Source organism: Thalia democratica, chromosome 5 (genome assembly GCF_965202585.1).
Source record: "Thalia democratica chromosome 5, ktThaDemo2.hap1.1, whole genome shotgun sequence".
NCBI classification, from domain to species: Eukaryota; Metazoa; Chordata; class Thaliacea; order Salpida; family Salpidae; genus Thalia; species Thalia democratica.
In genome coordinates this window covers 65214176-65231092 of record NC_139169.1, presented here as the reverse complement: position 1 = coordinate 65231092, position 16917 = coordinate 65214176, and the positions used below count along the sequence as shown (strand labels likewise).

Sequence of the window (16917 nt, the reverse complement as noted above, 5' to 3'; positions counted from 1 at the left end):
AAGGGTTATAATTTAGTTTAAATATTAAAATTTTTATAGCATAAAAATTATTATGTAATAGATTTTTTAATAGAATTAGCTTTTTTTTTGTGAAAAGTTTAAAAATCAATATTTGATAGCTTAATAAGTAGTTATAACCTTGATTTATTTTAAAACTTTTGTTTAAATTTATGTGGTCATTTAATTATTTATGTATTGTATACTGTGATAAAATCTATTTTTAATAGCTTTGAAATGTATTTTGGATAATATTTTCTACATGATATGTAAGTATTTAAAATTGAAGTTTTGAACAAAGTTAGCACAAAATAATCAGTAACTTTAAACTTGGTGTCTGATGCAACATTTTTATTACAGCTTTAAATTAGCCTAACTAAGAGAAAGGTACTTTCTCCACATCTATCTGTTCAAGCTACGCCTGTTTTATCAAGTTAGTTCATTTTTTTGTGCTCTTTTTTCTGTGTTAAACGAACTCCTTTGCAACTCAATTGCTTGTTACATGCATGTTACGCTTGAGCGATCACTAATAAGCTACTAGTTTTCACTAGAAAATTCCAGAAAGTGTTTATAATTTTAACAAATTGCTTGACATTTATTACCAGTTTGTTTCTCACACCTGTTAATTTTTATAATTTTTTTACCAAAATTCATTATTGTTTGCAAAAACTTAAGTGTTGATAAGAAAAAAACTGAAATATAAAGAGCATTATGAATTAAAGTAGCTTTTAAACGGACAATTTAACAAAGCTTTTAAAACAATGCAAATGTATTAGAAATTGTCATTGTATCTTGAGATTTAGAGTGAAAGTATAAACTAACTTGTTTTATAGTAGAAAATAAAATAAATAGCAAGTGAATCAGAAGAATTACAAATAAAATTTAAATTAACAATGTATGAAGCAAACTGTTATAATATTAAGCAGTTTCTAATTGTTTACCTATCAAAAGAAGTTTATAATGCCACTGCATTTAATTTTTTACTAAGTGACTAGCACAGTTTTCGGAAAGTATAACATCAGCTTTTATGATCACAAAATAAGATGAATTTTTCTTACTTTTTATTGTAGTCATTAAAGATATTTAAATAGTACTTTGCGCTGTACTTTTGTATTTCAATATTCAGTATATTGAAGATAATGTTAGATTGATTAAAATTGATATTTTAAACATAGCTTCAACAAAGTAAAACAAATGATATCTGAACAGTGATTAAGTGATTAATATATTGACTTGATTTTGTACAAACTGCAGTTGGTGTGTTTAGTTGGGTAGATATGTAAACTTTACTCAAAAACAGGTCGTAAAACCTATGTGCAAAAATTGCTAAAACGTTTGTAGTTTAAAAAAAAATATTTTAAATAAAATATATATATTTAGAAAAAAAAATGCTCATATAGTATTTAAGTTTGCTGTTTTTATATAGTTATTAAGTTTCAAGTTTTTCCTTTGTTTGTTTCATGCCATCAGCCATACATATAGCGAATAAACAAGTTGTTCTACTATAAACTGAGTATAAGCTTATTTATTTTATATTGATAGAAAATATTAGATGGTCAAGGCCAGACAAACTTAAGTTTGTCAAAATTTTACCAGCATGTTAAAGTATTAGGTACTACCCGAGCAATAAATTTTAAAACTATTTTACTATTTGACACAAGGTTTTGTTTAAAATAGCTGATGTTTTCAAATTTAAAAACCTTTCCAGCTGTAAATTACTTTAATGATCTCTGTGCATAAATAATTAAATAAATAAAAATAATTTACAAATACTATGTTACTACACACACAGTATATCAGAATTAGCTGAAAAGTACTAAAATATGTTTTCTAAAAATTAGTACAAGGTTAGTAACACTAAAACAATATTTTACTATTTTTCAAACTGTTAAAGACAGTATTGTACTCTTGTGCACACCTTTAAAGATAATGATATTACCCTGTTTTAAGTTTTTTGATTAGTAATAAACCTATAAAACATCATGCATGTTTAAAAAGTTGTTCAGTTGAAGTAAAATATAAACCTTGCTCTATTTTAGTACTTAGATTTTTTGTTTTCTGTTAACTTCATTACTAAAAAAATCACTTTTTTGCTTGTGTAATAAACAATGATAAACAGAGTATAAAGCTATATCCCTAATACAAATAATAGTTATGATTTTTACAAATTTTCCATGAAATTTTGATGGAACTAATAACAACATATCAGTTAAACATTTCATGTAAAATAGTTTAGAAAATTCATAAGTGTAATACTATTTCACCTTAAATTTGTTGTTTTACTTTTTACATTTCTAACAAACTATAAAAGAGCTTATTTTAACACCTCAATATTGTTTTTACACTATAAAAAGTTTAACTCATGACAAAGGCAATAAGCTATTAAATTTGAAATATTCACTATAATATTTGAAAAAAAAAGTTGTTAATGTGTTTGTATTAAATATAAAGCATTGTTATTGCAAGGAATTAAGTTATGCGTTTGGGTTTTGTTTTAAAATATAGTTATAAATTTTAAAATTGAATAAACTAAAATAGTCAAACTAGAAGATTGTTTTTTTGATAATTCAATTTTAGTTAGGTTTTCATGGTAATTTTACATTTTAATTACCTTGGGTTTTATATATTATGTTTAGTGCTGTGCTTTTTATTTATAACTTTGTCTATCTAACAGAAATTATCTAATTGGAATCGATTAAATTACTTGTGGTGTTTGTTAATAAATAGAAGTTTTCTAATTTGTTGCACTCTATAAGCTCTTGAAACAAATATAACTATTTGTATGTTAACAACACATTACTAGTTTACTATTTATTTTGCTAAATTCAATGTATAAAGCTGGCGGGTATTTCATCTCTGTATTATTCAAACTTAGTTGAAGCTGTTTTATAGTTTTTTGCTTAGTGATGGAAGTTCGTTATATGTCTGACTATACTGTTTTTGTTTTGTAAAATATTTAATCGTTAAATTTGTTTAATTAGACAGAGATGTTTGTTTTTATATTATATTAAAAATAACTTTAAATTCTATTTTGTGTATATTTTCATAAAACATTTTATACCAAAAAATATTATTTTCCGCAATGACCATTCTATTTTTAAGAACAACAATTTTGTTTGTTTATTAGGAGTTAACATATTTAAAACCTAGAAGAAAATAAATAAACTAAATTTATAAAAAATCAAACTAATATACTGATGCAACATTTTGATAACAGCTTTAAATTAGTTCAGCTTACAAAAAGCATTTTCTCAATACATGCGCTCAGCTAAGCTTACATTTCTCACTTATTTATGTTAACTCTTATGCTTAACTAAACTTGTTCCAATTCAATGTAAAAGATTTTCTGTAACTATATACTTTGGGTGGATTATTTATTCCCGGTTGGGCTGTTATTAATTAGAACTGGTTTGTATTAAATTAATCCAGAAAGCAAGCAAATATATAAGCAAGTAATTTTATTTTAAATATTAGTGTTTTTGTTGCAGTGATTAAATTTGTTAGCTAACATAAGCTTTAATATTCTCATTGTATGGTTCAAAATAATGTTTTGTTTTTAATATTTTAAGAAAGTATAATAGATTATCTATAATCTAATTATTATATGTAAGACATTTTTAAAATAATGAAATTTGTTTGTAAACGTTGTCTTATTGTTGTGCTTAAAATGTCCAAATGAAATAAAAATATCTTAACTTAAATCAAGATCGATGAACTTAATGTGCATTTACATCATTATACTATTTTTAATTAAATTTTTTTATTCAAAGAAGTTTATTATAAAAATCAGAATAAAAGTTAGTAATGAGTGGAAGCTTTAAGCGCTAACCGAAACCCCAATAAATAAGGCAGTTGTTATTTTAAATAAAAAACTTTTGTATACTGCTTTTTAAAATATATTACAGTTTTATCTAAAATATATTTTGTTTTATATATGAGTTTTTAAACATATTTTGAGCAACCAAAACAAATGAAATTAAAATCATTGAACATTTCTACACAATTTAAGTTCAAAGCTTTTATTTAGTTTTATATCTAAAATAAGTTTAAATTTTTTAGTAGTTTCTTTTAAAAACAGAGTGAAATCAAAAAGTGATAGCTTTTGAATATGCTGTAAAAGTACTTTGTTATAAGTATAATGAGTTAACACATTTTTAGACAGTGTGACAGGTCACTAAAATATCTTAAGCTTATTATACTTTGAAGTCTCAGAAACAGTAATGATATTTTAGTAATTATTTGTATTGGTAAGTATCAAAAAGTTAAAATAAGAAAGTAGTATTTAGCTAAAGAATAGAAATATACTTTTTATGTTTATTTTTTAAGTTTGTGTTTCAGAAGACTATACAAAACTTGATATCTTTTGTAATTATTACAAAAACATGTTTAACTCAATTATCTGAATTAAAATAATTTTATTACACAAACTTTCAGAATTTTAAAAACCTAATGCTTTAAATTAAACATATAACCACAGTTTTATCAGCTACATTCATTAACTTAAAATGTTTGATCTGCTTTTTTTAAGTAAAAATATTGAAATGATTGCATGAAATTGTTTTACGAGTTAATTGCAAGCTAGTATTAATTGACAATATTGAGAACTAAAGTAAATTATTTCACTAAAAATAAACATTTTTGTTGAAGTTAATTTATGGCTATACAATTTGATTGCAGTAAAATTCAGAAGTTGTTACCTCATCCAATGTTGTTTATGAAAGGCTAGTAATACAAAAAAACAATTGAACTTGTAAAGTGACAGAAATTTTAGAGCTCATTAAACTTTTTGAGCTTGAGAGTTTAGCTTAATTTAAATATTTAAAACTTAGTTATTAAATAAGCAGGGTTGCCAAAAAACATGGGTTACTGAAAAAACCTGGGACTTTAAAATTTAGGCAAAAGATAAGAGAAAAAGTCTGATATTTGAGAAAAAAAAACCTAGAATTTTTCCCAAAAAATACTAAAAAACCTTGAATTTCAAACTTGTTTTTTTGTAAAGTAACAAAGTTTTGACAAGAAACGAAACATATATCTCTTAAAGTTAAAAGTTTTTGTACCACTCATTTTTTATTTTCATTAAAAAACACATTTAAACTTTTAACAGTATCTTATAATGTTTTTATACTATTTGAACTTTTTTTATAGTTTTGTTTGTACTAAAAACTGACCAGATGACTTGTGTTTTAAAAAGCTGGAAGAACAAACATGGAAGGCAACCCTGAATAAATTGTTTTTGTAATTTTCCAACAACACTACCTCTATTATTTTACAAAAGTTTTTAAAGCATTTTTAAATTTTTATATACTTCGATTATATTTATTTGTTTAAAGAAATATAAATTTCCTTTTTAAGTTCAAAACTATTAAAACTGTCTGATATCTTACAAGTGTTTTAGCCTTCAACAAAACATGTCAAGTTTAAAAGTGTGTAGGTTTTTAAAGTTTAATTTTTTACAGACTAGTAATATAAATTAAACTCTATTATGGGATTGTGGGATTACGCAGAACAAACTACTTTGAAAGTAAGTTCAATAGTTAATTGTTAAAATAAACATAAATTTATAAAACATGATAATGTATTTTGTTGAAAGAAACTAAAATTTAATTTACAGTAAAAATTAACTTTAAGTTTAAATGTTGATTAAAAAGTTAGTTAAATTAAATACCATACATAACATCGATATTGTCATTATAAAGTTTTGTAACTACTTTATAGAGCTAAAAAAAACCTTATTAGACTTCTATCCACCATAGATATTTAGTTATTACTGCAGCTTTAATTTTGCAAAAAAACAATTATGTTTATTAATATTTAATATGTTTTTAAGCTATGAATTACTATTTAGCATCTTAACATCAACCTATTTGTTGTTTTAAAAATCATTGTGGTGTTTAAATATCTAAATAAAATTTAAACAACAAGTTGTAATTTAATTTTTTTTATTGTTTCTAGCTGTTCAAGTATGGTACTCCTATCAGTATGCTGTGGTACATTTTACAATTTGTCTTCCGTCTGATGGTGTTGTACTCTCTTGGAGGCCAAGGTCTGTTGGAAGTTTAATTTAACCAGTTTTTATATGCAACTCTTTTTAATAGTAAAACTTAATGACCAAATTATTTTAAGGATTTCAGCCATTTAAAAATAAGTACTTTATTCCTAGTAAATAATGTTAATTGCTCAATACATGCATAGTTAAAAGATTTCACACAGATATAGAGGATATGCAATAATTGCAGAATTAACCCTAAAACTTTTTCAGAAAATGAAAATAAATTTAACAGTTAACCATTTTTTTAAGATGTTTAAAGTTTAACAAAATGGTTCCATGTTTTCTTACTTTTCTACATGGTGTGTTGTTCTCATTTACTTTATTTAAAGTTAATGAGTAAAATGTGTGTTAAAGTAATATTTGAAATGCTTTCTGCAACAAAACGCCCCTTTCACCCTTTATTGCGTCACAGTGTACGGAGATGAACGCGCTATTGAGTGTAACGTGGCTGGAGATACCTTCAAATCCGCTTGTGAGAGCCAGTGCTTCAACACAATGGGAATGTCTCACATGCGATTCTGGGGCTTTCAGGTTTTTTTTTGATTTTATGATACTCAATATATTCAAAATAACTTTTCATATTTTAATGCGTAAGTATTTAATTAAATTATCTTTGTTTTTATTGCTTTGAATATTGAATTAATAAATATATATTTGCTAAACTTAATTAAAAAAACACTTAACGTCATATATGTACAATAAAAATGTACTGTATTTATTATTTTTTGTTTAAGAAGAACTTCAATAGTTTTTTTAAAAGTTTTACTATCGTACTACTTTACTTATTTATAAAAATTTACAAACAAAAAAATCTACTTTGAAAATAAAACAATATAAATTTAAAAAAAATTATTTACTAATTAGTATTAATTGCTGTTGCTTATAATACATCTTTCACTTTTTCTTATGCTTTTCAAAAAATTGTTAAAGGCCACTGATCATTTTACAACAGCTACAAGGTGACCAAATTAAAAGACTTACACTCTAAGTAAAAAGACACGTAGTCAACATATATTCTAATTGATAAAAACGACCAACTTGTAACCAACAAATTTGTTTAAAATTTTTTTCATGACAGCTTGCAGCCTGTTTGATTCCCGTCTTCATATTCGAAGGTTTCATGAGCTACTACGAGGGTCAGTTGAACAAGCAGAAGAAAATTGAGGAGGAAATCGAAAAGCGCAAGGAGCAAAAGGAGAAGGACGAAACTTCCGAGGTTGGTTTTGTATTCAAAGTTGTTTTTCTTCGTCAGCGGTTGACGTTTCATATTTTTACTTAAGCGTTCTTGTAGAACCAAGTGGTTACTTAACTGTTGTAATAAGTAACGTAGTTGAAACAAGTATCAGACTTTAAAACTTAGACTAGCAACAAAAAGAGGAGGTTTTCAAATACTTTAAAAGTATTTTTCAAACTTCAATTAAGTTAACATGTCTACCTAACCATCAAACAAACGTTACAAGTGTATATACATAAAATATAAGGAATAACATTACCACTGACGCTTGTCATCAATTAAATATTTTATTTTGAAAATTTCACCAACTGAAAGCTGAGCGTTGCAAATTTATTTTTTTGATTTTAAAGTTCGATCAACAAGCCAACTCGGGCATGGACAAACTGGTGCACAGGTTCCAAAACAGGAAACCCGCCTTCGTCAACATGACGCTGAAGGAAAAGTACGTCCACGGGAAGAAGACGGAGGTATGTTGGCTGGATAATGTTTTTTAAACTGCTACAAACTGAAATGAGATATTTGTTTGCAATCAATAGTTGAGTTAAGTTAATTTGAAGTTAATAGATAGTTCATGTGCACCTACAAGCAAAAATTAGTAACAACGTTAATTTTGAATAAGTAAGGTATGTACTATTTTTATCTAAACAAATAACTATTTAAGCCTATTTTAGTATGTTTTCAATTTTTTCCTTGTCTCTCAACATAGTGCATACATTAACTCTACAAACTAACAAGTATTAGGCATTCAAGGTATAAAGCTCACTTTCAATCTTGTACAGTGGTTTAACTTTATTTAAATTCAAGGCTGCTTCATCAACCATGTCTACATACGCCTTCATGCTGTGCCTGGTCATCAGATTCACCATTGAAATTGTCAGCATGTATATCGGATCACCGTTGTTCATGGACAAGGTAAAAAAAACAATGTGATACACTTATTTCCTGTTCAATTTACTAAACCAGCAACTGTAGCAATCTTACGTATACGTAATCCACTAAAGTACGCATTCCTTAACGCGTTCGAAGCACTCAATCGAGTCTTAAATCACTTTGAAACCCTTGATAAAACTTAAATTAACAAATACTTGAGTAGTTGTTGCTCGATCGACCAACCGCAACAAAACTCCGCAGGGACAGCACGTGGTGAACGGCCAGAGGAAGCAGGTGGGCACCAGCTTCGGCAACTACTTGTGGCCCACCGTCAACCCGCTCTTCTACTGCGGGCTGGAGGTGCAAGGAAGGCAGGCGATTGAGAAGTTGGGGGTTTACGAGGCGTGCCACACCCAGTTCATCGGCAAAAGACTGTCCAACGACATGAACGTCGACTGCTACGTGCCCAGGGCCTTTGTTAGTGTTTTGTTTCGTTATTAGTATTATGCACTCAAACATTTAAACATTAAACATTTGTGGTTGTGCAAGTTGCGCTCAAAATTTACTTTAGGCAAGTTTAGTATAGAGACGTTTCGGGAGCCTTTTTAGTATTTGTTTGACATCGTAATCAATATCATTTCTAGGTAACTATCATAGTGTTCTGAGAGCCTTAAATAGTATTTGTTGGGTTTAGCTTAACATTTAAATTATGTTTTAACATTTGCGATTGTGCAAGTTGTGTTTGAAGTTTGCTCGAGGCAGGTTTAGTATCAAGAAGCTGCAAGTTTTTGTTGGTTTGTTAGGTGTTTTGTTCGGGAGTTGGTTGGTTGCTCGATGTACTTGCTTTTGAGATGAAGTTTTTTCAACGCTAGTCTATGAAAGTTGTTATACTTAATTATGTTTCGGAATAGTAAACAAATATTTTTTGTTACAAACTGTTTGCATGTAAAAAAGTAATTTATTAATTAGAAGTAAATTATTCCCAATAAAACATTTAAATTTTTTTAAACTTGAAATTTTCTTATGCGTGTAGTTTCACATAACTTTTTTATACAATAATACTTAAATTTGAAATAATTCAATGTTATACTACAATGTGATAGTGATACTCTTTAATTAAAAATATTTTAATTTGAGCTTAAAATTTTACTAAATAATACTTAAATACATCAACTATAAGTAATAAACTTCAACATTGGTCAACACATTTGCAGGAGAAATCACTGATGTCGAGGTACATGAACATATTGAGCCTTATATGCTTGGTGATTACCATGGCTGAAATGGTCATCACTGGATTGAGAATTTTCAAAGAGGGACGTGAAAGGTATCAGTTATGTCTGATAGTTGTTTTGAATAAGTAACTTATTTTCATCATGTATAAAAATATACTAATTCAAATGATGGTGTAATGAAACTACCAATACCTATTGAGTATTTATAACTTAACTCACCAATTGGTTCTTCAGTACGAGAGTACTCAGGCATGTTAGAACTGAAGCATTGTTGACATTAAGTCTGATTAGTTCTACAAAGAACAAAACCAGTCGTAGTGTGTCGCGGGAATTTTTGTTTATTATTGTTCAAAATAATAAACTGCTGGTCTGCATATAACTTCTAGTAAAAAGTTTATCTTTGAAATTACAAGAACTTTTTCATTATAAAAAAATTTATGTTTTAAACTAAATATTTTGCCTATTATTGATTCTTATTTTAACTACAGCTCCGGAAAGTCTCTTCCTAGTTTCAATTTCGCATCTATAGTGCCATTTATGAACAGGTTAGTCATATTTAATATTTTTAACTTTTTACTCAGCTGTGTACGTAACAACTTAATTTAAATAAAAATACACCAAACAAAAGTTTTTAAGTTTGTTTTGAAAAATGTATAGTGTAACAGTTAAAATTTGTTACCAAACTTTACTTTTTTTACACTGTATAACAAAGCTTTAAATGGAAGTTGTAACTAAAACAGACCGTTTTAAAAGTTTTCTGTATCAAAAAACACGCTTTAATTAAACTAATAAACGTTTAAATTCGCAGGGGAGACCGAACGAATTACCACAACGAGTCCAGTGGAAGCTTGCACACAGTGGATCAACAGGGGTCTCAGTATTCCCGCCAGCAGGGGTCGCAGTATTCGCGCCAGCAGGGGTCGCACTACTCCAACCGCACCACAGCATCTAGCAACCAGCAGATTCAACCTCAATACTGTTGAGGATCGATAGTCGGCAGCACTTCTGCTGGGACAGAAGACTTTTTCGTTGATTAAACTTCTTGATTAAAAACGTTGTCTCAGTTTTGTGCGGGTGTTGTTTTAGTTCTCTCGTTAAGATCTCCCTGTTTGTGTTGGTTAAAATTTGTTTTTTACGTAATAAAGTACTAAGTTAGAAGTTGTGATGCTTAGCACCATCTGTTTTTTACCATGTAATTTGGACCGAAAATGTATTCTAATATTTAAAATGTCCTGATGTAAAAAGTTGCAGTGGTGAAAATAATTAAAGTAAAATATGTTCAATTAAATATTCGCAAAAAGTGTATTCTAATTGATAAATATTACTGAAGGCTGAAAAAAACTAATTTTAGTAAACGACGCAATAAAAAAAAAAATTATTAGTAAATAAAAAGATAACTTTTTTGTAACCTTAATGTATCCATTCCGCTTCAAGTTATGTACTCTTGTTTGCATATATTTTTATGACCACCGGAATAGTGCCTAAAGTTTCGAACAATATTTTCCTTGATAAAGGACTTGAAAAGTTTAGGATTTAAGTAAATTTTTAGATAAGTTTCTATACTTTGAAGAAAATGACTAGTTATGCATATAAATTAAATGCAGTGTCAACAAAAATCCCAAAAACCTTCTATATTTACAGCGTTATGGTTTGTTGGTTGACCACATCAAATTTTCAGCTGGATGTATAAGTCTTTTGAGATTGATATCTACTCATACACTTGCTTCTTACAATAGTTACTAGTAATTAAAGCTTTTCTAAAGCTGTTTGTGCCAATTAAAGACATATAGATTTAATGAAGGCAAATACTTATATGTAGAAATGTTAAGTTTCCTACTTTCTTTGAGTAAGGTTTGGCAACGTGCTAGTCGAATTGGGCACAAAAACATAAATATCCGAAGGCATTGAAGCAAACAGTTTAAATACGTTAAATATAATGTAGCTAATAACAATACTTATATTTATAATGTCCTCTTAATATAATTTTTGTTATTTGCTTGTTATCAAGTTATAACAATGTTGCTAATAAAATGTTTTTGAAAATTCTACAGGACAACGATTAAAAAGTACACAGTCAAAAATAATTTGATTTAAAATGGTCTGCTTAATTTAATAAAAACATCCCAGTGACTAGAAAGTTTCCAACCTATGGGTTGAGTTGCCAGTAAGAATTTTTTGTTGTCTTGATGTGACCTATTATGTAACAAAAAATTTACAGTTAAAATTTCTCTTGTATCCAATACTTGAGTTACTTATTAATTTAGTCGGTCAGTCTGGCTTCTACTGATTATCATTAAAAAACAAGGCTTTTTTTCTATTTATGTTGATCCTAATCTTGTGTACGAGAACAGATTTAAGAAATAAAAAATAGTTTACAACAAATCAAAATTGAAGTTAGATATACCAAAATTTGTGCAAAAAAGTAACACCTATGATTTCATCAAGCTACAAACTACAACGCACTAAACGAGGTATCTTAGTAAAATCTGATTTTTATAGTTATTATCTATAACCGCTCATTTTGTAAATAATGGGCTGTTTCTCAGTGTAATAGATATTCTATAATTTTAACGTTCTACAGCTTTGAGAATGTTGTTTTTGACTGAGTTTTGGTCAAATAAAGTACAATATTGTGTCTATGATCATTACGTACGCAGTACAAAGTTAAAAGACTTTTTAAAACTCAAATTTAAAAAAAATACTTTAACCTAAACAATTTCAAGAAAGTTGGTGGTTTACAGCAGTATTTTTAAAACCTACTGTGCACAAGGATACACTTTGTAAGACAGCAGGTGTGGTCAGCCTTTTATAAGCACGGGTCAATTTTCCTAGTAAAAAAATCTAACGGGCCGAACTGTACAAAAAAAAAACAATTTTCTTTTTATTTTAAAACAGTTTTTTATTGACGCGTTTACTTGAAATAGTTGTTAGAGTCAAGATGAAAATGTGGTTGAAAAAAAAATAGAGCTTTACAACTTAATAGTTGTTAAATTAAGAGGTTTATTGTAAGTTTTCATTTATATACTTTTTTGTGTTTTAAAAAATTATGACTTGAACTGAAAGGTGTATAGCAGTGGAAAAGTATATAGCCTTTTGCCGACCTCTGCTCAACAGATTTACTAGCTAAATTAGTTTTCAGCATTTCTGCCTTGTTTTATATAACATAAAACCGTCTTGTAAAAAACAAATTGTAATATTCATAACCTAAGAATCTGTAATAAGTCGAATGTTATATTTTTCAATAACAGCTTGGCAAAACAACTCAAGATGTAGAGACTCTACCAGAGACAATAAATTCTAAGTACACACTAATTTGTAATGTGTCTAGACAAAAATATAGTGCCAAACGACAGTTTTTTATTCTGTGTTCTAGGGCTTGTATGGGTTGAAAATCAAAAAAAATGTTTAAAATTAGTTTTATAAGACGTTTTCTGATAGAGACATTTCTTATAAAAACCTCAAAAACGATTAAATCTTGTCTAATAGTTTTTAAGTATAGTTATTAAAAGTGGGAGCCGATCATTTCTAACCCGCTATCATTTCTAACCCGATCGTTTCTAACTCATTTTACTTATGTTACGTTTTTTTTTTTAAATCTGGATTTCATGCAAAAAAAAACTAGTTGTAATGAAGTTATCAAAATAATTAAAAAGAATTAAACTTTTAGTTACTTAAAAACATAATAATTTCAATGTGTTACGTAAAAACATTTTTATTATAAATTTTAATTTTAGTATTAACTTAGCATAATCTTAATATATTTTTATTACCCTATTTTTTGATTTTTTATCCTACACATAATTTCAGTTTTTTTCTATTATTATTTTTTTGTTTTCCAATACACTTTAAGAGACGTTTTTCGTTAATCATACACAATTTACTAAATTGTTTACTTTAAAGTATTTTAAACTCTTCTTTGTAGGATTTAAAAATAAGCAGTGATAATTATATTTTAGTTGGATCTTATTGTAATTAACGTGATTACAATAGTTTTAACATAAGCAAATTTAAAAAAGTAAACTCTTACAATTGTAATATTCAGATATAAATTTTTTTATATTACGGTCTAAAAACTACATTGAAAGTCGGACGTAAATGTTTTATTATTGCTTACTAATGTATTAACCTTTTATAGTAGGGTAGTTTTAAGTTTCAGCTTAATAAATTATACAAATTTTTATGCAACTTGCATAGGCCTATTAAGACAATGGAGTTCAAACAAACATTAGGAGAAGTTAAAAACTTTTGTTATATTAAGTGGAAAAGCATGGTTTTTAATAGAAACTAGCTATTAAAACAGTTATGTCATATAACTAAAACGCAAAAGTTGTTATGTCGATTGACCGTCTAGATTTCACATCATTAATCAATTCCTACTTAGTTTTAGAGCAACAAAAAATGTTCAACACTAATTGTTGAACAGACAAGTTTATTTGTATAACATAATCGAATTAAGTACATTTATAAATCTTGCCTATGTTTTAATTGTGACTTAAATTAGTACTTTAATTGACAAACATTTCTTTAAAATTACTTTATTATGAGCAGTTGAAATAACGTAAGTAAAAACAAAATAAGTATTAAATTAAAACATTTTGAAATAGAATAATAAATTAGTTATAGTTAAATTAAGTATAATTAGGAGCAGAATTTTATAAAAACTCCATTAAGTTCTTTGTTTCTTTTAATCAACTATTTTTTCAGACGATTATTACACAAAACATATTTATTTTTTAATCATTACATTAAAGCCAGCTCGCAGTCTATTGACTTTTTTCTCGGTGGTTTTTTGCACCTCTAAATTTCTATAAATATGATGATTTTTTTCTTTATTAAAAATTTAAACCTATATAATAGGTTTCACAATACAAACTGGTTTTTTTATTTTGTTATAAATTTATAAGTTATATAGTTTAATCTAACATTATATACTTACATTTCATATTTAATGATCGCTAAATAATCTAAAGTTTTTGTGTTTTTGAAAACCTGTAAAAAAAAAACTTTCAAAAGATATCAAGAAAATTATTTTAGAAATATCTACTATTAATCGTGAGAATAATCGTGTTTTTGCAATTTTAAATTTTGAAAACTTTTAAATTTTTATGAAAAATGTAAATTTATTTCGCCCTACATAAATTCTATTTCAAAAGAAAAAGAAAAAATGCGTAATAATAAGTTTTCGACACTAAACTTTCATAGTTAAATTTATTATAATTAATTATAACTTAATTACATTTAATCTTTATATACAATTTACCAGTTGATTTAAGAATTAAAGTTAATTTAAAATTCGAGTAAATGACAAGTTCTGAATATTAAAAAAACTTTCTACCTCTACTTTTGGCTTTGTATTAAACAGTATACACTTTCTTTTAAAGAACTTAGAATTTAATGATATTAATTTTAAATGAAACCACCATTATAATTATAATTATTAAATTTTACAATCTGTATTATTTAAAGTTTCATAAACACTGATATTAATATTTTTAAAAAGTTGTACTTCATATAAATTCTCCCTGATTTTGGAGGCAAATTGGTAATCTGGTTTCTACACATAAAAATATATAATAACCATATATAATCATTTTTAAAGAAAGTACACAATAGACTTTAGCCGCTGCGATACTCATTATATTTCTTACATTGACGACTATAAAAACTTAATATTTAACCTTTAGAATACAAAAGACTTACACTTTTCCTAATGCTTTTTAAAACTAGTTAACTACATTTAATTAATAATCCAATTTAAAACCTTATTGTCAAAACAATAAATGAACGAATTAATATCAACAATTAAGTTTTAACAAAAGATATCTGAACATTAGATTTTATTTTAAACAAAATAAACTAAACTTCCAAAAAAAAACAATTTTGTTGAGATTAATTTGTTTTTAAAACAAATCCTTATCTTTAAAAAATAATAAATCAATATATTAATACAGATCGGCTAAACAAATTTCGGGTTAGTATGATCGAGTTAGAAACGATCGGGTTAGAAATGATCGGGTTAAATATGATTGGGTTAGAAATGATCGGGTTAGAAATGGACGGGTTTAATTGGGTTAGATGTGATTGGGTTAGAAATGATCGGGTTAGAAATGATCGGGTTAGAAATGATCGGGTTAGAAGTGATCGGGTTAGAAATAATCGGGTTAGAAATGATCGGGTTAGAAGTAATCGGGTTAGAAGTGATCGGGTTAGAAATGATCGGGTTAGAAGTGATCGGGTTAGAAATGATCGGGTTAGAAGTGATCGAGTTAGAAGTGATCCGGTTAGAAGTGATCGGGTTAGAAGTGAACGTGTTAAAAGTTATCGGGTTAGAAATGATCGGGTTAGAAGTGAACGGGTTAGAAATGATCAGGTTAGATATGATAGCGAGTTAGAAATGATCGGGTTAGAAGTGATCGGGTTAGAAGTGATCGGGTTAGAAGTGATCGGGTTAGAAATGATCGGGTTAGAAGTGATCGAGTTAGAAGTGATCGGGTTAGAAGTGATCGAGTTAGAAGTGATCGGGTTAGAAATGATCGGGTTAGAAGTGAACGGGTTAGAAATGATCAGGTTAGAAATGATAGCGAGTTAGAAATAATAGTAAACCATTAAAAGTATCTATGCCCATTTTGCATATTCTCATATAATAGAAAACGAAAGCACATAAATTGAGCAAATTTTATTGAAATTTCAATTACAGTGCAGTTTTAGGGAACGGGTCAAAAATGCACGAGGGAACAAAATTGCACGAAGACAACGTTGCAACAAAAGTCAATTTTGCACGGGAATAAAACAAAAACAGATAAAAAAACTAAAAAATAAATTAATCAAAGAAAAAAGAAGAAAAAAAAGCAGTTACTGACCGAGGGTAAGGGTTAGCGGTAACAGTGAAAGTAAAAACAAAACAAAAAAAAATTAAATCAAAATTAAAGAAATATATATAAAAAAAAATTCAACCCTTGCAAAAATGTCTCCTCGCGCAAAAGTTCTTTACCTAGTAGAAAAAGAACAAATGTATTTTTGTTTTGTCAACAGTTTATTCAGCATATTATCTTTCGCTTAAAGAACTCGTTTTTGCAATGCACAGTTTGCATTTTACAAATAACTCTTAAATATACGTCGTCAAACTAGCAGCTCTGGTTTCACTGATGAATCTGAACTGGTCGGCAGTTGCGATGCTGCTAAGAAATTTTATCCAAGTGGCAGTTCCAGTCTCAATGAACCTGATCCGAGTGGTAGTTCCGGTCTCAATGATTCTGATCTAATTGGCAGTTCCGGTCTCAATGCTGTTGGCCCGACAAAAGATGGAAACGACGATGAAAACGATTATAAATGAAATTTGTGTGAATTATGTTGGTGTTGCTTGCGTGTTTGTTGATTTCTTACTAATATAACATACTTTGTTGTTTGTTGTGGTTTCAAAAGCTAAATTGTTTCCGCTTAATGCGTGTATGCTTATAATTTCGTTTTTTAGTTTTGGTTGCTACAGTTTACTTGTTTTTTCCGACTTCAATAAGGCACACATTTAAAAACAG

The 16917-nt window shown here is 27.5% G+C and overlaps 1 protein-coding gene across 1 annotated transcript; it reads left to right on the top strand.

Annotated features, from left to right (window-relative positions):
• Positions 1-355: 355 nt before the first annotated feature.
• Positions 356-10485, top strand: LOC145836171 (uncharacterized). The gene is made up of 11 exons (XM_082943983.1): positions 356-430; positions 5454-5518; positions 5950-6040; positions 6459-6577; positions 7125-7262; positions 7631-7747; positions 8085-8192; positions 8412-8627; positions 9365-9477; positions 9874-9930; positions 10194-10485. Exons 2-11 carry the CDS (start codon positions 5480-5482, stop codon positions 10366-10368), a joined length of 1173 nt encoding a protein of 390 aa, XP_082800109.1. The 5' UTR covers positions 356-430; positions 5454-5479; the 3' UTR covers positions 10369-10485.
• Positions 10486-16917: the final 6432 nt, after the last annotated feature.

Coding starts and splice junctions, on each gene's coding strand:
- LOC145836171 (XM_082943983.1), top strand. CDS start 5,480: ATGGGATTGTGGGATTACGCAGAACAAACTACTTTGAAA. Junction 9,478..9,873: donor TTCAAAGAGGGACGTGAAAG/GTATCAGTTATG, acceptor TTTTAACTACAG/CTCCGGAAAGTCTCTTCCTA. Junction 9,931..10,193: donor ATAGTGCCATTTATGAACAG/GTTAGTCATATT, acceptor TTAAATTCGCAG/GGGAGACCGAACGAATTACC.